The sequence below is a fragment of the Phocoena sinus genome, chromosome 11 (genome assembly GCF_008692025.1).
Source record: "Phocoena sinus isolate mPhoSin1 chromosome 11, mPhoSin1.pri, whole genome shotgun sequence".
In the NCBI taxonomy this organism is placed as follows: domain Eukaryota; kingdom Metazoa; phylum Chordata; class Mammalia; order Artiodactyla; family Phocoenidae; genus Phocoena; species Phocoena sinus.
This window is the reverse complement of record NC_045773.1, coordinates 65,362,216-65,386,076: the sequence shown is the minus strand read 5'-3', so window position 1 is coordinate 65,386,076 and position 23,861 is coordinate 65,362,216. Positions and strand designations below refer to the sequence as shown.

At 58.3% G+C, this 23,861-nt stretch overlaps 2 protein-coding genes across 2 annotated transcripts; one reads left to right on the top strand and one right to left on the bottom strand.

Annotated features, from left to right (window-relative positions):
* The first annotated feature begins 480 nt into the window (after positions 1 to 480).
* On the top strand, positions 481 to 23,009 carry TEAD3 (TEA domain transcription factor 3). The gene is made up of 13 exons (XM_032649866.1): positions 481 to 671; positions 10,042 to 10,300; positions 12,361 to 12,425; positions 16,420 to 16,482; positions 17,588 to 17,599; positions 18,500 to 18,637; positions 18,746 to 18,795; positions 19,373 to 19,434; positions 20,282 to 20,415; positions 20,578 to 20,751; positions 20,941 to 21,081; positions 21,159 to 21,311; positions 21,509 to 23,009. The coding sequence occupies exons 2-13, from the start codon at positions 10,294 to 10,296 to the stop codon at positions 21,620 to 21,622; spliced, it is 1,113 nt and encodes a 370-aa protein (XP_032505757.1). The 5' UTR covers positions 481 to 671; positions 10,042 to 10,293; the 3' UTR covers positions 21,623 to 23,009.
* Positions 13,915 to 16,413, bottom strand: LOC116762638 (ATP synthase subunit f, mitochondrial-like). The gene is given in 2 exon segments (XM_032649868.1): positions 13,915 to 15,947; positions 15,949 to 16,413. Coding segments are annotated over 2 exon segments (294 nt in total). The 5' UTR covers positions 16,054 to 16,413; the 3' UTR covers positions 13,915 to 15,758.
* Positions 23,010 to 23,861: the final 852 nt, after the last annotated feature.

Below are 23,861 nucleotides of genomic sequence, written 5' to 3'. Positions count from 1 at the left end.
CAGCCTCCAGGGCGGGGCCGGGTCTGGGGCCCGAGGAGTAAGGGGGCGGGCCCTCAGTCGGGAGAAGGCGCTCCGCCTCGGCCGTTCGGGACTCGGGTAGGGGGTAGGGAGACCCGAAGACCGTGCGCCCCGGCTCCGCCGGGCTCCTAGTGACGCGGCACCCGGGCCCCTGCACCGACGGGAGTCCTGCCCCCGAGGTGGGAGCTCCGCCCTCGGCCCCGCCCAGGCCGGAGCCCCAAATTCCGGCGGGGGACTGGGGAGGTAGGGTAGGGCAAGGGAGGTTGAGAGCGCCGCTCCGGCAGGCGAGGAACGGGGCGCCCAGGCGCGGAGAGGCCGGGGGTCGCCTGGGGTCCCGAAGCGTCAGGGTGGGCAGCCCAAGCGCGGTCGGGGGCGGTCCTGCGCGGCCCCGCCCCTCCAGGCCGGTGCCCGCCCCCCTGCGCGCCCCGCCCCCTCCTTCCCCGCAGCCCCCACCCCCAGTCCCGGCTCCTCAACACAAACTTTCCGTCCCGCTCGCTCCCTCCTCAGCGCCCGGCGCCTCCCGCTCCAGCCCGGCTCATTCCGCACATTCCGGTCAGCCCCCTCCCCAAGACCCCCCTTCCCCGGCCCCCCTCTTCGCTCCCTCGGGCCCGGCGGAGCCGCCCGGCCGGAGCGCCCCCGCGAGATCGGACCAGGTAAGCCGGGCGGACGCCGGGAGGAGGCCCTGCTGGGAGAGGTGGTTTGGTTGGTTGGTTCTGGGTTGGGGGGGCACTCGAGGGGGGCTGGTTCCCAGAGCTATTGTCCAGCCTGAGCCGGAGCCCCGGATCTGGGTGCCGGGAAGTTTAGAGCAAAGGGGGGGGAAGCCCTCCGGGAAGCCCCGCCCACCCCTCCCACCCCACCCCCATCCCACCCCCCCGCGACCCGGACGAGTTGTTAGGGGGAGGTCGGGGAGCCGGGAGCTTGGCTCCGGTGCCATCGCCTGGCCCAACGTACGCCTTTGGGGTGTCGAGGTCGGGGTCTGGGGGCCCGCACGGTCTGGGGGGCCTGCCACCGGGGAGCTCCCAGTCCCGGGCCCCGCCGCCCTTTGGACTCCCAGCTGGCGCTCTCTCGGAGCCCGCTGGGCCCCAGCTCCACGCAGGCCTCGGGCCCGGCCTCCCGGCGCCCAGGCCGGCTCCTGCGCGCGGTGCCCGCAGCCGTGCCGGATCGTGGAGGGTGTCCGGCAGCAAAGCTGCGCGCCCCGGGCGTGGTGCCCCCTGAGGGGCAGGAGCTTAAGTTCCCTCCAGTCTGCTCCTGCGTCGGGGTGGAGTTTTTGGAGTTCCAGCCCTGAGCCCTGTGAGCCTGGCTCTAAAGGGGGCTGGATTTGGGGCCTTCTCTTCGCCACGCTTCCTCAGAGCCCTTGTTTAGACTTTAGAGGGTTTGAAGGCCGCTTGTCTCCTCTAACCCTAACCCCCCCAACACCACCCCCACCATTGTCTGTCGTGCCCTTTACTCCTGCCTGGGGAAGGAAGGCCGGGAGTGCCTGTCTGCGTCTGGTTTCCAGCTTAGCCAGGCCGCACGGCAGTGTCATGGAGACCCCACTGTGTCACCTTTCCAGGAGAGGGGCCCTGATCCAGGGCTGAGAGATTCTTTCAGAACAAGGGGGAATGAGGCGTTGGTGTAGGGCTTCTCAGGGGGCACCTCCTTCTGTGTCTTTACTCGCTCCAGGTAGAGGCAGAAGCAGGTCAGGCCTGGACTTGTAGCCCAGGAGAGCAGGGGGTGGGGATGGGGGCTGGACACAGCTCAGAGGGGCTGGTGCGAGCCCATGGCGCCTCTGTATATCCAGCCTCCTGCAGCTGATTCTGTGTCCACATGTTCCACCCCAGTGCAGGGGGCCAGGGCGCCTCCTTGGCCAGAATGCTGGGGGCAGCCTGGGGTAAGGAGGGAAATCTAAAGTTGCCAAAAGTTAGAGATTTGGGGGAATTAGGTATTCCTCCCTTCCAGATTCTTGTAGCTCCTTTTCCAAGACCTCCCCCCAGCAGTGCCACCACAGGACGTGGTTCTGTGGTCTTTCTAGATCCCTAGGAGATAAACAGATGTATTTTCTAGGACTAGGCTATATGGTGACAGTGACTTCAGTGGCCCTGGATGCCCCCTCCTCAGAGAGAGGCTGGGATCCAATGAGAGTCTCAACCTTGTGGGCCTTCCCCCACCACCATCCCCCCAGGGAGGAACAATAATTAATGCTAATTAGCGCATTTGAGCAAGGGAATGGCTGAGTAGGATGGTCAGTGATTGGCAGGACAGGGTGTTGTGTGTCTGTGTGTGTGTCTGTGTGTGTGTGTGTGTGTGTGTGTGTGTGTGTCCTGAGCCCTGCTCCCACCCTGTGTGTGTGTGTGTGTGTGTGTTGGGCCCTGCTCCCACCCTCACCTGGGTACATTCTGACAGTTGGGTAAATACTAAAACAAGAAGGAGACCTCTCAAACAGAGGAGGTCAAGAAATTAAGAGATCTGACCCCAGCTGGGCCTTTAACCAGTTGTGTCATCCTGGTGGGCCTTAGTTTCCCTGTTTGGAATCCATGACTTCTCAGGTCCCTTTTCTCTGAGCTTCTCTCGGAGTCTCTGTCTCCTAATCAATCAGCCTTCCCTCTCTTCCCATCATGGAACCTGAACCTGGTGGGGCCTGGAGAGGTGAGTGGGTGACCCAGTGGTCTAAGAAGAAGGTGAGGGCTAACCAGAGGGTGACTGAGGGCAGCTAAGCCAGGTGAGAGTGGCTGAAAAGGTTACAGGCAGCAGGTGTCAGGGGAGAGGGAGGCCGGTGGAGTCCAGGGAACTGCCCTGGGAGGTGGCAGTGGGGTCTGGCAAGGCTGGGCAGGGTAAATGGTGTTCAGAGGCCGCCTGGATGGCCGACCCCTCTCCCAGACGCCTCTAGGGGCTCAGGGTGGAAGTTGGAAGGGAGTGAAAGCTTCCAGCCCTGTCCACCTCCTCGCTCAGGAAGGGAGAGGTGCCTAGGGGCCGGCTGACAGGGAGGACAGTGGGGGAGGGAGCTGGTGGTGCCAGGCTCCAGGGAGCCAAGAGGGCTCCAGTGCTGCAGCTTTCTGTGGAGGTGGCCAGGAGGTTGCAGTCTCTGCTTCCCACGTGGGCACTGCTGGAGCTGTGGGGTCTGAGGGGTGGCCTTGAAGGTCCAGGTCTCCATGGCCCTCTGGGGCCGCCCTGGGGCCATGGCAGGAGCTTGTCTGCTCAGAGCTGGGGTGGAGGCCAGCAGATCACACTCGGCCCTGTCCCCCATGGCCTCGCCCTGCCCTCCCCTCCCCGCTGGTGTGCCAGCCTAGGGTGGTCTGCAGGAGAGGCCCTGCCCCTCCAGGGAGGACTCTGGAGGGGAGAGGGCTCTGCGGGTCCGCTCAGGGTCCCACAGGGGACTGGGGGCAGGAGCCAGAGAATTCTGTCGCTCTACAAATCCCAAAGCCTCGGCCCCTGAGGTTTCCTAGAGTGCTGATTGCTTCCTGTACTCCCTGCCAGGCCCGACAGGACAGGAAGTGATAGAGGGAAACGAGAGTGCCACTGTGTGTGCCGCTGGCTGTGTGTGAGAGAGAAGCCGAGTGGGACACTCTGTGTGGGTGATGCTGGGTGGGTGGATGCAGGTGGGGGGAACTGGGTAAAACCAGTTTGTGTGTGTGACTGCGTGTGAGAGCAACCGTATGCAACATCGTGACTGTGCGACATTCTCGTGTGAGAGAAGCTATGATATTCTGTGGACTGACACTGCAGGTCCATGAGGGAAGCTATGAATGATGTTCTTAGTGTGTGGCTGACGCTGCGCGTGTGCGTGTGTGTGGCTGTCTGGGGGACCTGTGTGTGTGAGGGGCCATCCCGTGGGGTACATTTATGAAAGACACCGTCTGCTTGACTAGCGGTGTGAGCTCACACTCGTGTCTGGATGGGATTCCGATGCCCCAGGTGTGGAGGGACACTGCGATTGTGTGATGCTGTGTGGGTCAGAAGCAGAATGAGTGACACTCTGTGTGACGCATGTTGCTGTTGCATGCCTATGTATGGCGCAGTGTGAACAGCAAATGAGGTGACCTTGGGTTTGTAGAAACTCTGATGGTCTGTGTATGACTATATATGACACCACGTATGAGAAAAGTTGTCACAACATGATGTACATGTGTGTGTAAGGGGGAAACCGTTGTGACACGGCGGACTATACCCAGTGCAGCAGGCGTGTGCTGAGAAGCTGTGACAACAGCTGAGTGTGAAATCAGGCGTGTGGGTGAGACTGAGCACGAGAAAGAAACTCCGCGCATGGAGGGACGGTGCTGTTGGTGGGGTGTGACTGAGACCGACTCTGCGGGTGGTCACATCTGAGATGGTTTGCGACTGTGGGGCAGTGGGGGTGACATCCTTCAGGACTGTGGCATATATGGCGTGGGATGCCATGTATGATGAATTTGGGGGACTGTGACCCCAATGCATGTGGTGTCTGCATGGAGGACCACAGAAAGAAAACTGTTGAAAACAAAGAAAGAATGGGACTTCCCTGGTGGTCCAGCAGTTAAGATTCCGCACTTCCAGTGCAGGAGGCACGGGTTCGATCCCTGGTCGGGGGACTAAGATCCCACGTGCCGTCAGCATGGCCAAAAAAAATACAAGAAAAAAAGAAAGAAAGAAAGAATGTACTTAATGCTGCTGAAGTGTGCCCTTAAAAACGATTAAAATGGTACATTTTTTATTACGTATGTTTTATCACAATAAAAGAAGTTAAGAAAAAGAAATAAGGGAGATGCAGGTAACAGTGAATGTGCAGGACAGTGGCTGTGAAGAGGAGTGTGTGTGTTTGATGGAGAGGAGACGCCCAGGGAAAGCCTGTGTGTTTATAGACGACATTGACATTGTGACCTTCCTGAGGGGGCAACTGACTGAGGGACTAGTGGCAGCTCAGTGGGTGATCCAGAGTCCAAGGGGCCCTCTGACATGTTCACTGAGAACTGTGAAACCCAGTTTCACCCCTTGGCTGCATCCCCGCCCCCTCCAGCTTGGATCCCTGGCCTTCCTGGAGTGGGATGAGATGAGGAGAAAGGACAGTCTCAGAGTGGGGGTGAAGGGAGGTGTGGGAAGTGGGCCCCTTCTTCCTGCAGGAGGTTTGAGGGCTCTGAGTCTCTTCCCTCCCTCCCTCCCTCCCTCCCTCCTACACTGCTGGAAGCAGGGGTGACAGTGAGGATGAGCCTTGGAGAGGGAAGCCTGGGGGGCTACTCTGCCCCATCTGCTCCCCGAGGAGCCCGCGCCCTAGGAGAGGGGATGGGTGGGTGCAGAGACTGGATTCCCAAATTGGAAGCACATTAGTAAGCTGGGGAGGGCTGGGGAGCCCCCCTTCACCTCCCTCCTAGTGGGTTCTGCAAATTGCTTCCTCCTGTAAAAATCTCGACCCTGCTCCAGGGAGGAGGGTACTCCATCTCCAGCCTGGCAGGGTGTGGTCACTTGGCAGGGTCCCCCAGGGGTCCTTGGCCTGCAGGTGGGGGAGGCAGACACCATCCCCATCCCGCCTGCCCTGCTCTCCCATCCCAACCAGAGCACGGCCAGTTCTAGGGTGGGAGCCCCTGGCAGCTGGAGAACAGCTGGCCCGCTGTGGGGGTGGGTGGGGAGGAAGGAGGGAAAAGCAGAGGAGGCGGGGAGGCTCCCTTAGCCCTCATCTACCGCCTGCCCCATCCTCTCCCCCCTGGCTGGCCCGCCCAGCCCAGGTTTGGGGGCAGGGCATTCAGGATGAAACTGCTGGTTTCACTAATCTTCCCACACTTTGAGTGATGTTCTCACTCAAAGTGAGAGCACTCTGAGGGCTGAAGCCCTGCAAGAGTGGACAGCTGCTGCCCGCTAGACGCAGCACCGTCACCGGGTTCAGTCCGACCTCCCCGCGGGGCTGGTGCCGGGGGAGGGGTGCCGGGTGCAGACACCTGCCTGGACTTGCCTTTTCTGCATCCCCCACCTGGCAGAAGCTCTGGGGGAGCCCAGGTTTCAAGCCCATCCCTCCTCCTACTTGAAAGGCAGTAGAGGGCTGGGTGGTCTGGAGGCTGCGGGGGCCTTGGGGGGTGAGGACCTAGGGCCTCTGAAGCAGCCCCTGCGCTGGCCTCCACCCCTGGAGCTGTCCAGCCAGTTATTCCAGCAGGTCTGGCCCCAGGGTGGGGAGTGGGCAGCAAGGTGCCCCTTATCTCCCTCAGGGCCCTGAGGCCTGTTCACCCAGCCTCCTATCTCCTACCCGGCCACCACCCAGAGGCACCTTCTGACCTCAGAAGGCCCTGGGAGAGGGGAAGCGGGTGTGTGCTGGTCAGATTGAGGGTAAAGTTAGAGCGAGAACACAGGAGGTCCTTGGGCTGTGCAATACCAGGGAGATGGGAGGTCGTCCGAGAGGAGGGCTGGGGAGCAGATGGGCCAGGAGTGGGGATGTCCTGCATGTGGCCCTGTTGTGGCTGAAACCAGCCCCCAGCCCCCAGCAGTGGCTCCCCTGGTCACTCCTTCCCCCAGGTCTGCCCCAGCCTCTGAGTCTTTCTGTCCTTGGCTCGCGCTCGCTGGCTCTCTTTTTCTCTCTCACCACCATCTGGTTTTCCCCTCCCTCGCTGCCTGTGTCTGAGCTTAGTGATTTACCCCCTTCATCTGTGTGTCTCCATCTCCTCCATCTTGGTCTCTGTCTTTCTGTCTCTGTTGGTCATAGTGACTCTCTCCCTCACTCTCTCGCCACTCCCCCCAATGTCTGTGGATCTCACTCTCTCCAGCACTCTACCTGTCTGTATGTCTGTCTCTCTCTGGATCTCTGTCTCTCCCTCTGGGTCTCACTCCAAGATCCCCTCTCTAGGTCTCTTTATTTTGTCTCTCACTCTGTGACTGTCCCGTCTCTTTTGTCTGTTTTCTTGTCTGTCTCCTGCTCTCTTCACCCACCCCCAGACTTGCCCGCACCGTGTCCCCCTTCCCCTCCTGTCTATCCCAAGCTCCACCCTCTTTGCCTCTCACTTGGGTCTTTCTCCCCCTTCTCCCACCCCTCCTGGTGGTGCAACCCAGCAACGTAGAGGTTCTAGACACCTGGGACAGTGTCAACGAGCAGCTGGGGGGCTGCCACCCCTGTCAACCCCACTTTGTAAAGGGCAGATAAGACCCAACGCTGGGCTGGGGCTGCCTTCCCCTGGGGCCTGCCCTCTGACCCCAGGCAGCCCCCTCCACCATGCCTGAGTCCCACATTGGCCTCAGTCCAGCCCTGCAGCTGGCTGAGGAACCCATAGCCTCCTCCCTGCCCCCAGCCTGAGTCCCAGTGGTTTGGGGTCTAAGGAGAGGAGGGTGGCCCACTCTCATCTCTGTCCTCATCCCACAGCAGTAACTCTGGGAAGGCCAGAGCAGCCAGTGCAGACTCCTTGCACTGACCTGCTCCTGAGTGATGCGGTAGGACAGAGACCCCAGTTCAGCCCCCAGCGGGGCTCAGCTGCCGGCCTGCCATTGCCCACGGGTATGCCTCGGTCTGGGGGTACAAATATTCTTATTGGGGTGTCCGCTCGCGCACCCATGCAGCGTACTGCACACACGTGCTCCAGTGCATTGCTGTGTGGGGTGGGGGGTCACCTGCAGACCCCTGTGTGGGTGCCTCTCCCCGCAGGGGTGTTCCTGGAAAGTGAGTCTAGCATGTGCCTGTGAGCCAGCGGAAGGGACGGTGGTCCTGCTTCTCTCCTTGACTTGTCCTTGTGGCCGCCCCCTGGGCTCCCCTCCCCCTCACCAGCTGCCAGCAGTCCCAGCCAGGGGCCGCCGCCCCGCCCCCCCAGTCTGTCCCAGCTCCCAAGCACTGCTGTGTTCGCCATATTTGGCCACAGTGCTCCTGCGGGGGGCGGGGCGGGGCTGACATCACCCCGAGAAGGGGGGGGCCACTCCCTGGATGAGGGGAGGCGGGCACAGACTTGGGGGAGGCAAGAAAGTTGCTTTGAAAAGTCTGGGGCTGCCAGGGCCCCCCATGAGCCGGGCCCCTGCTGCTCTGAGGGAGGCCTCAGGAAAAGATTTGGGGGGAAATGGATTGAGGACTCTGTTGGGAGGGGTCTTAGCTCATTGTAGTCCCTCTTCTGCTTCCCCTCTAACGCCGCCTGTGGCACTCTCAGACTTGGGGCACTGGGGTGGGGCGGTGGCTTGCCTCCCAGCTAGCTCAGTATAGGCGCCGCTGTGTCCCCCGGCATCCCACCCCTCCCCCCCACTCTTATTACAAGAACTTGCCCTCAGGGGGTTGAGGAGGGGATGGGGATGAGAATACAGCTTGCGGGGGTGTGGCCCCTCTGACCCGTCAGGAGCATGGCTTCCTCTCTCCCTGGCTGCCCTCTGGTGTGGTGGTCTTGGAGGCCTCACAGGAAGGGTTACAGCGGTCTGGGGGTCCTTGAAGTTGCTCGCCACCTGTGCTGGGGGGGACCCTGTGGTCTGGACCCCACTGGGCATTCTCAGGTGGTTGCCATGACAACCCATGACAACCCATGCTGGGCCTCCTTTCCCTCTGCAGATGGTGGGGCTTCTTACCTTGGTTAAGAGACTGAAGCTAGATTGCCTGTGTTCAGAACCCAGCTCTAGCACTTAGCAACTGTGTGTCCTTGGGCAAATTGCTTAACCCCTCTGTTCTTTGGTTTCCTCATCTGTAAAGTAGAAGCAATAATAGTATCTACCTCATAGGTGATTGTGAGTATTAAATGAGTCAATGTGTATAAAGTCCCAGACTAGGGCCTGCCGTATGCAGGTGCTGTCATTCGTAGTAAAGTTAAATGTAAACTCTATATCCATCTGACATTCAGGCCCCCAGGCCCTCCCCATCCCATGCCACTAGCAATTGCCTTCAAGCCTTCCAAAGCAAAGAGGTGGCCCCCACAGGGAAAATCCCCACCCACTTGACAAGACCTGGAATTCTTGTTTGAGGGGAAAGAAGTCTCTTCCCCAGCTTCTGATGGGGTCTCCCACTCTCCACCCTGCGCCCCCTTTCCCTACAGCCCAGAGCAAAGTCCTGGGGTCTAGCCATCTGGGGCTCTGGGCCTCCCAGGACCCTGATACACCTTGGACATGTGGTTCTGAGGCTGAAGGGAGCCGGGGGGTGAGCCTTAGAGCCGTGTGTGTTGGGGGACTGTCTGGGTGTGATCTGCTTTAATAACCCAGCCTGGCGTGTGCGGAACTCAGAGTTTACAGAGCCCTGGCCCATCCACGATGTGGACCAGGGCAGGGGCCAGCGTGTGGGTGGTTTATGGGCTGCTGTGGGGCCGGGAGGTGCAGGAACAGGAAGTGGGATGGAGGAGTGGGTGGGGTTGAGCAAGGCTGTCGGCCAGGCACCTTCTCAGCTGCTCCCTTACCAGCCAGTGTCGCTCCCGTCTCATGATTCCTGGGGCAGTTCCTGCCCTGAGTTTAGGTTCCTTGGCAGGGTCCTCATGAGTTATCTTTTGGGGAAGGCAAAACTGTACCCTTCCTGGGTCTGGGACCCTCCTCAGGCCACAGCGGGTCCTTGGCAGGATTGCAGTGATGCTGGGGGAGAGAATGAGGGGTGGGGGTCCCTGGTTGGGGATCCTGGGGATCCTGATGACAAGGAGGAGGAGCTGGCAGAGCGAGAGCCAAGGAGCCCCTCTGAGAGCCGTAGAAGCACTGGGCCCTGTCCCTCGTGGTCCTCCTCTCTGCCCATCATGGTGCCTTTGGCAGCTGCATGGCCTTGTGAGCCTGTTTGCCTCATCTGAATAATGGGCATCACTCCTTGCCCTCCCTGCCTTAGTTTTGAGGATTGAATAAATATGAAAGTACTTTTTCCCCACAAAAGTACTGTGTAGGTATAAGGCATTGTTACTGTTGCTGTTGATCACCACCAGGCATCATGGTTGGCACTTTGTCTGATCTCATTTCATTTTAACCCTCACAACCTCAAAGGAGACCTTTCCTTCGTTTTACAGGACTGAGGCTCAGAGAGGTGAAGTAACTCATCCAAGGTCACACAGCACTGACTAAACATAACCTCTGGTTGCCTCCACCCAACCCTGGAGCACCTGCCCCAGGGGTGGAGATTGCGGTCTGGGAGGACCCTGCCCTAACCCCTCTGCGTCTGCCCCCCAGGCTCAGGCTGCCCAGTGGGCTCAGGCCCAGAGCCCAGAGCCCAGAGCAACCAGCACAATAGCGTCCAACAGCTGGAATGCCAGCAGCAGCCCCGGGGAGGCCCGGGAGGATGGGCCCGAGGGCCTGGACAAGGGGCTGGACAACGATGCGGAGGGCGTGTGGAGCCCGGACATCGAGCAGAGCTTCCAGGAGGCCCTGGCCATCTACCCACCCTGCGGCCGTCGCAAGATCATCCTGTCGGATGAGGGCAAGATGTACGGTGCGTGTGGGGAGGCACAGGGACCCTGGACTGGACTTGGGGAGGCGGTCCAGCCCTCCTCACCCCTCCCTCTGCTCTCTGCCCCCTCACCCAACCGGTTTGGCGAAGTCCTGGAGGCCGCCAGCCCTCTGAGGGCGGGCGGGTCTGGGCGTGCAAGCCTGTGTGTCTGGATCCTCCTCATAAACAGGCCAGGTTTGCCCCTTCCACCTGAGCGCAGCCCACACGCCACACCACTCCCGCCCCCGACCCCACCCCCGACTGCCCCTCCTCTCCTCGCCCTGGCCAGCCTGGAGGTTTCGGGGTGACTCAGTGGGCCCGGGAAACTGGGTCAATCCGGTGTGTTCCAGGCTGGGCCCAGGAGAGGGTCCCTCTCCTGGGAGGACGTGGGGGAGCCCGAGGGGTGAGACCTGGGATGGGATCCCAGCAAAGAACAGTGTTTCCCACTGGCGAGTTCCCTCCAGAGAACGGGAGGCGTGGAGAGGGGCCTGCGGAGTGGTGGGAGGCCCACAGTGTGACAGGGCTTGCGTGGGGAAGGGCGCTGGAGAGACAAGGGGACTCCCTCACTCCTCACACCCCCTCCCAAGTCTGCTGCTCTCCTGGCCCCTCTCTTTGCCACCTTGCCCACCTCCTGCCTCCAGAAGGGAGCATCCACCCTGGTCCAGCCCTGAGAGGGCTCTCCCAGGGCTGCATTTTTGGGATAACTCAACCCTTTGGGGCCTGACTCCTTGCCAGCTCCCTCCAACCCGCCCTGACAGCCTATGGCTGGGTGAGGCAGGCCCTCAGCCTGTCCCCTCCCAGTGTCCAGCACCGGCTGGGCTGCCCCGTGTCCCCTGCCCCACCACCGTGCCACGCCCATCCCCAGCCCCAGAGCCCCACTCACGGGGCAGGCAGATGTTCCAGGGCACCTTCTATAGGGCGGGGGCCGCCTGCCCCCACTGCTCCCTCCCAGAGGGCTGGGGCAGCCCCACAGGGTATTTTTAGACAGGGCGGAGGGAGTGGGGTGGAGAGGGGCAGGCAGGAAGGGAGGAGCCGTGGGGCCAGTTCCGTCATGGAAGAGGAATCTGGAGAATGCGGTCCTTCTGGGGAGGCTATGGGGTTGGGGGGCAGGGGGCCTGAATTTGGGGGTAAGAAGCCTACACGCTGAGGATGCTGACACATGCTTCACCGTGCGTCCCAAGCACCCCCTTTAAAGGGCCAAGCCCCCGGATGCCGGCCAGCCTCTGGGCACCCAGAGGGTCCCTGGTGCTGAGCAGAGCCCCCCACCCCAAGTCTGACGGGCTGCACTCTCTCACAGGGAGGGACAGACACTGGTAACCAGTGACATGGGGGTGACAGGTTCAAGGACACAGTGACATGCTCAGTGACACATCTTGACCCAGGCTGTCAGTGTAGGAGACGTGTTGGAGACCATCTGGTCCTTCCTGCCCGTTTCACCAGAGAAGGGCAGGGACTTGTCCAGGGTCTCCTGGTGGCAAGGACAGCTAGGACAGGAACCCAGGCCAGAGTTCTTACAGACACACACAGGTATGCATGCCCAGACATCTCTCTCTCTCTCTCTCTCTCTCTCTCTCTCTCTCTCTCTCTCTCTCTCTCTCTCTCTCTCTCTCACACACACACACACACACACACACACACACACACGAGCCCTTACCCTCGGAGGTTTGGAGCTGGTGACAGCACGGAGAGGAAGGAAGCACTGCGGGGGGCTGGGAGTGAGGGGCCCAGCTGTCCTGCAGCCCTTCGGCCACACCTGCCCCTGTCTGTCTCACAGGGAAACCTGTCAAGCCGCCTGACATTGTTCCACCTCCTGCTCTGCTGCCCCTCCCCCAACAGCAGCCCCCCAGGTCCTGGAGGCGGTGGGGGGAGCTCTGGGACTTCCCCATCATCCTTCACCCACCCCGCTTGTGCCCCTTACGTGGGGTGGAGCGAAGAGAGTGGGGAGAGAAAACAAGAGCAGCGTGTGTGGGAGGGGCCAGGTGTATTTCCAGCTGGTGGGGGGTCTCCAGCCACCAGGGGTCCCCTTTGACCACTCCCCATTTTTTCCTCTCACCCCAATCTAGGCCGAAATGAGTTGATCGCACGGTATATTAAATTGAGGACGGGAAAGACTCGGACAAGAAAACAGGTAAAAGATAATTTATGCTGCGGCCCCCCTGCCCGCACACACTCTCTCCCCTGCCTCTGTCTGTCCCTCCCAGGCCGAGCTATCCCATTGCCCTGCCTGCCTCCTCAGAGCTGCCCCCTTGCCCAGCCCACTCCCCTAGCTCCCTGACCGGGGCTTGAACCCACGCCACCTGCATTGGGAGCGAGGAGTCTTCACCACTGCACCGCCAGGGAAGTCCCCACTGTCTTTTCTGACCCCCATCCCAGACCTGTGATCCAGCGACCACAGATACGCCCCAGTGGGCAACTGTGGCAGCTGCATGTCACTGCCCTGAGTGGCTCGCTGACCAGTCAGGGAGACAGGCAGTTGGACAGGTGAGGGCAGAGCAGGGCAGCATGGCTGAGATCGGAGCATGTACTGTCAGACAAGCATTGAACCCGGACCAGGGAGGGGAAGGGAGGGGGGAGGGCTAGGAAGGCTTCCTGGAGGAGATGACACTCAAGATGTATTTTTAAGAAGGAAGAGGATCTAGCCAGGCAGGAAAAAGGGAGAGGATTCTTCCAGGCTGAGGAAGCTGGCTCTACAAATAGTAACTGTAAGCCCATCCAGAGCTGACTTTGTGTTAGTTTATTTAGTCCTCACAGCAACCTTTTGAAGTAGGTACAGTAATTACCTCCATCTTACAGGTGAGGAAACCAAGGCACAGGGAAGTTAAGTAACTTCCTAAGGTCACTCTGCGGGTAGGTGGTGGATCCAGGATTCAACCCACTGGGCAGGAAAGAGCCTTCCGTTAGCAGTGTGGTGTGTGGAGGGAGGGGTGGGAAAAGCCGAGGGCTGTGAGAGATTGAGCTGGAGGCCAGAGGGACAGGTTTCCCTGGGGGCAACTGGGGGCCATGGAAGGGAATAGATGAGGGTGTGGCGCGTGGCAACTGTCAAGGCATCTTGTCTCCGGAACACCCAAGGCAGTGGATAGAGAGGACCAGGCCAAGGCAGGGACCTAGGTCAGCAGCGGTGGCCTGGGCAGCGGCAATGGTGAGGGTAGTGGTGGTAGGGATGGAAGAAACTGGTGATTTGGGAGATGATTGGGTGGCGGGAGAGAGGCAGGCTCTAGGCAGGGACCTGGAGAACCGAGGCCAGCTCTGGCCCTCAGCCCCCCAAACCTCCCTCTTTGGTTGGGGTTTGAGCCTTGCACCCACCCCTGAGATCCTCACTGTCTCAAAGGAAGGTTCTGGGTCCGCACACCCAGTGCGGGAGTAGAAATGCTCCCTCGTTGTTCAGGCCTTTATTAACCACTCTCCCTGGGCCAGTTCATGTTGTGCAGCATTTATTCACTTAGCAAATCATTGAGCTACTGCTGTGTTCTCGGTACAAGGGATCCTGCGAGGAACTGGACGGACAAGGGCCCAGTTCCCTGGAGCCTGGGGCCACAGGAGGAATACTGGCTGATCAGCCCCGGGGTTCAAATACCTTGCTCCTATACCTGCGGGGTGGGGGGGGGGGGTGCCTCATCTCCAGCCTCTGTTCCTCAGCCATTCAATAGCTGATATGTAGAACAGAGTGTATTTGTATAAGAATGTGCCGCTGCTGTTGCTATTATTATTACTGTAGTTATAAACAGAAAGCCATCCCACGCACAGGAGGAGGGCACTGTCCCAGCGTGTCCTGCTTCACCCAAAAGACATGTTCATAGGAACCTGTTTGTCAGAGTTGGAAGGGGCCCAGGGATCTTTAAGCGAGGCCCAGGGAGGGTAGCAGAGCCTCTTAATTCTGGGTCCGGCATCATACCTGCTCCTGGCCAGGTATCCCGAGAAGGCTGGCTGTACGTTAACATTTTACAGATGAGCTGTCGGCAAGCTCAGGATTTTAAAAACCTCTGGCCTTTGTCATTCTGCAAGGGTGGCACTCCTCTAACTTTATTCTGTATTAGAACTCTGATGTCTGATATCTCCTTAAAGGGGGTTCCTTCCTATGGTTGTGAGAACAAGGCATGTCTTTATGTGTCGCAAAGAGCAACCTGCTGACATGCACGGCTTTTTGGTTGTTTTCATTTTACTCTCTGTTGAAAAAAAAATGCCATTTTCATTTTTTTTTTTACAGCTACGTACAGCAGTTAATAGCAAGTACAGTGGCTCCCTATTGAAAACGCAGCTAAATATTACATTAGGATTAAGTCCCATGTGACTTTCAGCTGTCACAGAGTTGACCATTTGGAGATAGTCCTCTGGGCTAAGGGTATATTGGTGGTGGCCAAGTGGGCTGTGGAGTCAGGCCACCTGGGTTCATCTGTGTGACCTTGGATAAGTTGCTTAACCTCTCCGTGCTTTGGTTTCATCATCTGTAAACTGGGAATAATATTAGTACCGACTTCTTAGCATTGCTGTAAAGGTCAGAGGAGTTGGTACATGTAAAGTGCTGGGAACAATAGTAGCTGTGCTCGGTAAACGTCAGTTATTGTCATGACGTGAAGTGATCGGGAATCTTGCCAGACATAGGTCTGAATCCTAGGCACCATGAGATGGCATGAGAAGCACCCGCCTAGGTTCTAACCAAGTAGGAGGGGGCTGCCTAGCATCGCGTACATAGTAACTTTTAGTCCATGATTAAAAAGAAAAGAAACTGTTTCTTTATGGAGATAAAAACAACTTGCAAAGAAAGCCAACAGCAATTGCTGATAATGAAAGTGTGAAGCAGCTTAGAGGATCCACCTGTTCCCTCGCGCTTGTTTCATGGGGAAAACAGTGACACTTAGGTTCTCTGAGGCTGAGGGCCAGATCCTTGACAATGCCAAGGTCTGTTGTGCAAGCCCAGGGCGCACACATCCAGACCGTGAGTAGCTCAGGTCTGCCAGGAGAGGGAGGCTTCAGGGAGGAGGGGCTGGAGAAGAAATGCAGTTAAAAGCACATACTGTGTGCATAGAGATAGTGTACACTGCCATGTATTAGTCCGAGGAGAAGGACTGTGTACTGGGGGAGGAAGCTGCATGAACAAAGCAGGAGTCAGACCAGGCCAGGTTTCATAGGCCGGCAAGCTGGTGGGGTTCTCGGGAGGATTTAGGCAGTGGTACAGGGGAGGCCTTTTGTAAAGGATTTTGGGCTTGATGTATAATCTGGTGGCCAGCAGGAGCATTATGGCCATGGCTAGCCTCTGTGATGCCAGTTAGAAAAAAAAGTGTCTCCTCTGAGGATACCAGTGAGAAAAAGTCACCCCTTTTTGGAAGAATACAAAGATGCTCTTCCTCTGTTGTTTACCAGTCATCTTTTATCGGGTGTTAATTCTCAATTAGGATATGAAAGGATTCAGGGCTGCTGGGCAAAGGTCAGGAATGCAGAGTGTGCCCTTCACACCGGGCCCTCTTCAGCGGTACTTGCGTGGCCACTCGTGTTCGAACTCCTTGTAAGAACAGCAGTAGTTGAAAAGCACGTAAGCTGCCAACACCGTAGAAAGCCCAGCGAAGCTCCCTTTCTTCACACTGACATACTTATTGTAATACTGGTAGTAACCTCTTTGAAATGCTCCAGCAAAGAGGAGCATTTCACGCAGGGGTGAAATTTCACGCAGGGGTGAAATCCTGCGTCAGTATCCAGCTTGGCAGCTCCCCTATTTTGACATCCAGGAGCTTCTCTTCCTTCAGTGGTATGACTGATGCCATTTTGGATTCCTGGGTCTCTCTTCCTCCACTTTAGATGCAGTCGTGCACCAAGGCACATAGCTTGGCCAGCAGAGCTTGGGCTGGATTTTAGCCCTCACTGGGCCAGGTGCGCTTATGCAGTGAACAACCTGTACAACTGTACATGGTGCTCCTGAAAGCCACGGTAGGCCCTTGATCAAGACAGAGCCAAAAGAGGGCAGAATTGGCAGGGCTAAGGTGTGTCTGCCCGCAGGGGCCCCACGGTTGCCCCTCTTACATCTGGTCCCAGAGATGAGGGCTGGGATGCTCCTTGCCCGTGGCTACCCTGTGCTATGCCTCCTCACTGTCTGTGTTTTCCTCTCTGGCTGGGCGCGGGGCGGCCCCTAGGTGTCCAGCCACATACAGGTTCTAGCTCGGAAGAAGGTGCGGGAGTACCAGGTTGGCATCAAGGTACGTTGGGCGCCTGACTGGGGCCTCCAGCCCTTCCTCGGCCTCTCACCCACGGCGCCTCTACCACTTTCTCTGCACGGCTCAGGCCTCTGCCTTGGCTGGCTCTCTGGCCCCACTGTGCCTCTTTTCTGGCTGAAACTGTTCTTGCCTCTTCTGTTCTTTCTGTTCTTTTTCTCTTTCTCTCTCTCTCTCTCTCTCTCTCTCTCTCTCTCTCTCTACAGGTCTCTAGCCACTTGCAGGTTCTAGCCAGGCGGAAATCTCGGGAGATTCAGTCCAAGCTGAAGGTATGGGGTCCCCTGCCACTTGGCCTGGCCCTGCCCAGGCCTGATGCTGCTCTCTGACCCCAGCCCGGGACAGGGAAGGGGCTGAGGAGCTATGGGGGGCAGCAGGGGGGTCTCAGAAAGACAAGCAGCAGAAGCAGCCCATTTGCCACTTCAGGCTACACAGGGTCAGAGCCCCTGGAGAGTAAGCAGGAACCCAAGGGGACAGCCAGCCCTACAGCGAGGGAGAGGAAGACCACCTGGGGGCCACTAAGGCCCACCTCTCTTCTTCTCCATTTTCCTTTTCTCCTTCCTCCTAACTGCTGCTTGCTCATTGCATGGGGACTCCAGGTGGGCAGGGAGGAGACACTGGTGGGGACTGGCGGGCATGGCCATTCCTTGTTGGATGCTCAATCCTGGCTGCTCTGTGGCTGAGGATCTCAGAGCCTTGGGTTCATGGCCCTGGCCCAGGTCAAGGCCCCTGTAGGCTGCATCTTCTTCTCCCTGCCCACAAATGCCCAGCAGACTGGGCCTCCCGCCCCAGTCCCCACGCCTATAGTGCAGTACACGTGGACAGACCCAAGGGGCCCCAGCTTGGTCCACCATCTGGATCTCCAGCCCCTCTGCCCTCATCCTGCCCTTTCCAGGGCACCCCCAGCTGGCACGCCCTCCCTCTAGGTGGCAGTGGGGCTGGGGGAGGGTCCACAGCTACCTCTGAGCTTCCCTGCGCTCCTCAGGAACTGAGAGCCAGGTGGGCATTGAGAGGAGGATGAAATGACATGTCCCTCCATCCCATCTGGCCCTCCTCTGTGTCTCTTCTAATCCATTCTCCTTCTCTTCCACAGGCCATGAACCTGGTAAGTAGCACTGCCCCTCCCCGGGGGGTGGGGGGCAATGGAGGGGCGAGCACCTAATATAGGATTTTCAAATTATGGATTGTGAAATCAATGTAATAGGCTTGCCAACAGCATTTTTTAAAAAATGCATTATAGGGACTTCCCTGGTGGTCCAGTGGTAAAGAATCTGCCTTATAGTGCAGGGGACGTGGGTTCGATCCATGGTCAGGGAACTAAGATCCCACATGCTGCGGGGCAACTAAGCCCACGCGCAACAACTACTGAGCTCGCACGCCTCAACTAGAGAGCCCGTGTGCCGCAAATTACAGAGCCCGCGCACTCTGGAGCCCGCACATCACAACTACAGAGCGCACACGTACTGGAGCCCATGCACCACAACTAAAGAAGAGAAAACCCGCGCGCCACAACTAGAGGGAAGCCTGTGTGCCACAACTAAAGACCTGACGCGGCTGAAAATAAACAAAAATAAATAAATAATAAATCTTTGAAAAAATGGATTATAGTGGTTCTCAAACTTTCGCATGCATCAGAATCACCTGGAGGGCTTATGAAGTCGGATTTCTCGGCCTCACCCTCAGAGTTTCAGATTCAGTAGGTCTGGGCTAGGGCCTGAGAATTTGATTTCTAACAAGCTTCCAGGTGATGCTGGTGCTGCTGGTCCGTGGACCATACTTTGAGAACCACTGATGAAATAGAAAATATGAGAGTGCGTGACACACAAAATAAGGAGAACTGTTTTGGCTTATACTGGGTTATGGAGTAAAATAATTTCTTATTGTGGATTGTGATCAGAGGGGTGATGTACACTTAGGAGACAGGGCCTGGGGGGAGGCCCCTGAGGCAAGCCCCTATCTTGTCTCTGGCCTGGCCTGGGCCTCACAAGGCTTCTCCCCTCCTCAGGACCAGGTCTCCAAGGACAAAGCCCTCCAGAGTATGGCATCCATGTCCTCTGCCCAGATTGTCTCAGCCAGCGTCCTACAGAACAAGTTCAGCCCACCCTCCCCTCTGCCCCAGGCCGTCTTCTCCACTTCCTCTCGGGTACAGGGGTCCTGGGAAGTGGGACTGGGGTGAAGGAGTGCCTTTAGGGTGGGCCGGGGTTGGGGTCCTGGATACTGAGGGACCCTGGGCTTCTTCCCGTCTCTGCAGTTCTGGAGCAGCCCCCCTCTCCTGGGACAGCAGCCTGGACCCTCTCAGGAGTGAGTATGGTGGCATTTCCTTCCCACACCCTCTTCTTTCCCCTGGCAGCCACTCTGGACTTCCCCTCCCATCTGGGTTCCAGCAGCAGCTGAGCAAAGTCTTCGTTCAAAAATAGAGGGTTGGAGAGTGCCAGTTAAGAGAGCTAATGCATCTGTCTGTTCATTCACGTGTTTGTTCATTCATCAACCACTTGTCATCCATCTTACAATTATTTTTCACTCAGTTAATCTCTGAGTCAGTCTTTCATTCAACAAGTCAGGTATTCTCAGCTCCTTCAACTCTAAGATGACTTTCTTCCTAAGACACGCCCTCAGTTTAATGAACAGCTCTGCAGGGTGGGTTTGAAATGCTGCATTAAATGTGCACATCAGTTGTGAGATGCAGGCAGACTTCATAAAGTTAAAACGTGAAGAAAACAAAAAGCTTGCGAGTTAGCTGGTCAGCATGTATTTCTGGGCCTCCACAGGAAGGCCTGGTGGCTTCCTATGTGGGATCCCAGATGAGACCCACGTGACTGGGCCAGGCGGAAAGTGGGGAAGGGGTGACCCTCTAACCAGCCCATGCTCCTGTCTGCAGCATCAAGCCCTTTGCACAGCCAGCCTACCCCGTCCAGCCACCCCTGCCGCCGACGCTCAGCAGTAAGTTCCCTGCACAAGGCAGCCACCACCTCTCCCTCCCTCAGCAGCTGCACCTCTGCTCAGAAGAGCTGGGGCCAGACTTGTATGTGTGTGTGCGCGCGCGCGCGTGTACATGCGCGCGGGCTGGGAGGGAGGAGTGGCTGGCATCTGTAGGGGATTGGGACAGGCCAGGAATAGCCCCCTTACCTTTTACAATGTTGCTTCCACAACTCTGCTACAAGAACAAACCACCAAAGGTGTCACATTGATATGTGTATGTATATATAATTCCTTCAAGGGAAATACACCGAAATCTTCAGAGTTTTACTTTCGTTAGGAGTTAGGATTCTGGGTAATTTTTTTTTTTTTTTTTTTTTTTTTTTTGGGGTACGCGGGCCTCTCACTGCTGTGGCCTCTCCCGTTGTGGAGCACAGGCTCTGGACGCACAGGCTCAGCAGCCATGGCTCACGGGCCCATCCACTCCGCGGCACGTGGGATCTTCCCGGACCAGGGCACGAACCCGTGTCCCCTGCATCGGCAGGTGGACTCTCAACCACTGCACCACCAGGGAAGCCCTAATTTTTATTTTTACGTTTTTCACTTGTCTATATTTTCTGTTTGGACACACATTAATGGTGACATGAGGGAAAATCCACTGATGTACATTACTAGGGCCACCACACACGGTGCTGCAGGCTGTGCACTGCACAAGGACACCTGGCAGGGGAGTCAAAATCCAGCCTGTGTTCCCGTCTAAAAGGGGCACCGTTCTCCAGCTCGCACACAGGCTCTGTGCGGGGGTGGGGAGCGGCTCTGTGTGTAGCCACACACCCGCCCGTGCAGACGAGGGTCCGTCTCGTCCTCCCAGGTTATGAGCCCCTGGCCCCGCTCCCCTCAGCTGCTGCCTCTGTGCCTGTGTGGCAGGACCGCACCATCGCCTCCTCCCGGCTGCGGCTCCTCGAATATTCCGCCTTCATGGAGGTGCAGCGCGACCCTGACACGGTAACATAGGGGGTGGGGCAGGGTCTGTGCGGTCCAGGGCCACAGCTCAGGGTCACGGGGTTGGGAGGCCATAGGGCAGGTCTGTTCTCTTGCAGCCCCCCACTCCCCCTGGGCCTGCACTCTCTCGAGCTCTCCTGACCCTGTACTGGGCCCTCCCCACAGTACAGCAAACACCTGTTTGTGCACATCGGCCAGACGAATCCCGCCTTCTCAGACCCGCCCCTGGAGGCAGTGGATGTGCGTCAGATCTACGACAAGTTTCCCGAGAAGAAGGGTGGCCTGAAGGAGCTCTATGAGAAGGGGCCCCCTAACGCCTTCTTCCTCGTCAAGTTCTGGGTGAGCTGCCCTGGTCCCTCTCTGCTCCCAAGGGTCCCCCCAGATGTGCGATGCACCCAGGCCTACCCTACCGACCCCCTCTCCCCGGCCCTGTGGGCACTGTGCGGGCTATGTATGCCCCCAGCCGCAGGGCGGGATGCCTCCCTGGGCCTCGGACAGCACCTTAGGCCGCCCCGCCCCCTCCTCCAGGCCGACCTCAACAGCACCGTCCAGGAGGGCCCGGGCGCCTTCTACGGGGTCAGCTCCCAGTACAGCTCGGCCGACAGCATGACCATCAGCGTCTCCACCAAGGTGTGCTCCTTTGGCAAGCAGGTGGTGGAGAAGGTGGAGGTGAGTGGGGGCCCAGGGGCGGGGGGAGGGGGCTGGGGGCGGGCCAGCCGAGCGACGCCTGACCCTGGCTCCCGCAGACCGAGTACGCCAGGCTGGAGAATGGGCGCTTCGTGTACCGCATCCACCGCTCGCCCATGTGCGAGTACATGATCAACTTCATCCACAAGCTCAAGCACCTGCCCGAAAAGTATATGATGAACAGCGTCCTGGAGAACTTCACCATCCTGCAGGTGTGGAGGCGGTGGGGGGAGAGGGCGGCGTGGGGGTCATGGGAGCACCCCAGGCACAGGGGCCTCGAAGCAGGGGTGGCCAGACCCATTCCTCAGAGGAGGAGATCGAGCCCCAGAAAGGAGAAGGCTCTGCTCAGCCCGCACGCCCCATGGCCCTGTGCCACCTGACCTCCCGCATCTTCCTACCCGGCCCCCAGGTGGTCACGAGCCGGGACTCCCAGGAGACCTTGCTCGTCATTGCTTTCGTCTTTGAAGTCTCCACCAGCGAGCACGGGGCCCAGCACCACGTCTACAAACTCGTCAAAGACTAGGGTGCCCTCCGCCCCCACCACCACAATCCAGGACGAGCATCTTCTCCACACACCTGCCTGGCACCCCTAGGGGTCCAGGATTGAGGACTCATCCACCTGCCAGGCCTCAGGCCCAGGACCCAGGAGGCCTCCCCATCTACCCTGCACACACACTCCCTGCCACTGTTCTGCGCTTTAACTGAGGGAGAAGAGAGGAGAGCTCAGCGGTGGGGCAGCCTGGCGGTTACGCTGACCACCGTACCCAGCTCTGCCCAGCCTCGAAAGACTGGGAGGACACCTTTGAGCCCAGGCACCCATGGCCGCTGGCCCCTCACGGGACTGTGACGGGGGGGTGAGGGCAGAATGGAGACCAAGGGAACCGGAGTGCAGAGGCCCCAGAAGGGGAGTGTTGAGTTGGGGTCAAGTTGAGAAGAAGAAAGAGGAGCCCACACTTTCTGTGCGCCTGCTGTGTGCCAGGCCTCGTGCAGGCCCCCAAGTGCCTTGTGCCATCCTCAGACCCTGCACGGCAAGCGTGGGGCTCGCTATCTCAGTGGAGGGACCTGTGGGAGGGGTGGGCGGAGTTGGAGTCCTCCCCCGGCGCTGCCTGTCCCTAGAGCCCAGGTTTATGCTACCTCCCTGGAGTGGGGGCTGGCCACGGGGGCAGGAGGGAGGGTCTGCACTGAGGGGCCAGCCGGCTGGATTGGGGGCCTGAACAGACCACCTCCTTCCAGAGCACGGGGGACTCCTGTGCGGCCCTCAGAGCTGCCTGATCCAGGTCCAGTCCCGAGCCACCCAGCAGCCTCCCGATGGACGAAGGCTTCCAGGGGCAGGCCCAGGCCTGAAGCAGGCTGGAGGGTCAGGTGGGAGGATGAAGCCCCAGCCCCTGGGCAGGCCACTGGCCCAGGGACAAAGGGTAGCGGAAAAGTTTGGCATTTTCTCTTGCCTACGACTTGCGTCTGGTGGTGAACCCTCGGGGGGCACCTGTCCCTTCTGTTTTCCCCACCTCAGTCTCTCTGGCCTGGAGCAGCAGCTCTCCACACCCCATTCTGGGATTGAAGGTTAACCCTTCCCCGGCAGCCCCTTCTCAATACCCAGGCTCCTCGGCCCCCAGCCCCGTCCTCCCGCTCCCCATGGGTATTTATGAGTTTCGTATGAAGTACTGTGCCCCTTCCTCCCCCCGCCCGGCCACCCCTGAGCTTCCTGAAGGTCCTCACAGTTTGCATTATCGCTCAGGCCACCTCCAAACCCAACCTAGGTTTTATAATGTATATTATATATTTGTTGTGTATTTTTTAAATCCAGCTGTGATGGGTTATATCATAAATGTGGCGCAAGGCTGGCGCAGGGGCCCTCAAGGCCCAGCTCCTGCTTAAAAAAAAAAAAATTAAAGTTATTTGTTTGTGGGTTAGTCGTGTGACCAGTTGTGTGCCATACCTCTGGGTTTGGACAGCTTCGGGTGGGCATTCCTCGTGGGTCAGGTCCTGGTGTGTCACCCCACTCCACTCCGTCTCTGCTGGCGGGCCCCAAGCGCTCCCACACTCAAAATAGATAGGATTTGGAAATTCCCTCGTGGTCCAGTGGTTAGGACTGCGCGCTTTCACTGCCGAGGGCCCAGGTTGGATCCCTGGTCGGGGAATTAAGATCCTGTAAGCTGAAGAGCACGGCCAAAAAAAAGAAAAAGAAAATAGGATTTAGGGGTCTTGTGAAAGTTTGGCCAACTCCAACCTTTTTCCCACCCCTCCTGCCATGAGTTGAGCACTGAAGTGAGCCTTATGTTGCCTTGTCTCTTTAAATGAAGTGACTTGCCCCAGGTGACTTCAATACTGAGATGGGCCCCCTGTTAAATCCCCACAGTCCACAGTGGCTACTACTGGTTCTCACCGCCCCATCCTCACTCCACACATGAGGAAAGAGCCTCAAGGAGGTGAGTACTCCCGAAGTGGATGGCTGCTAGCCGGGGGGCGGTGGGGTGAAGCTCGACTCCAACCTGCCCCTGTCTGCCTGGGAAAACCTCAGTGTCCTCAGTGGACATGGGTTGTTTATCAGAAATTCAAATTTAACTGGGCATCCTGTATTTTCATTTGCTGAATCTGGCAACCCTACTCTAGAATCTCATCTTCTAGATCATTCTGGTCCAACCTCCAATTTTGCAGATGGGGAAACAGAAGAGGTTAAATGCTCTTCTCACTCAGCTGTCAGTGGTAACACCAGGATTTGAACCTGGTCTTCTGACTTTAAGCCCAGGCACTTGGTATACTAT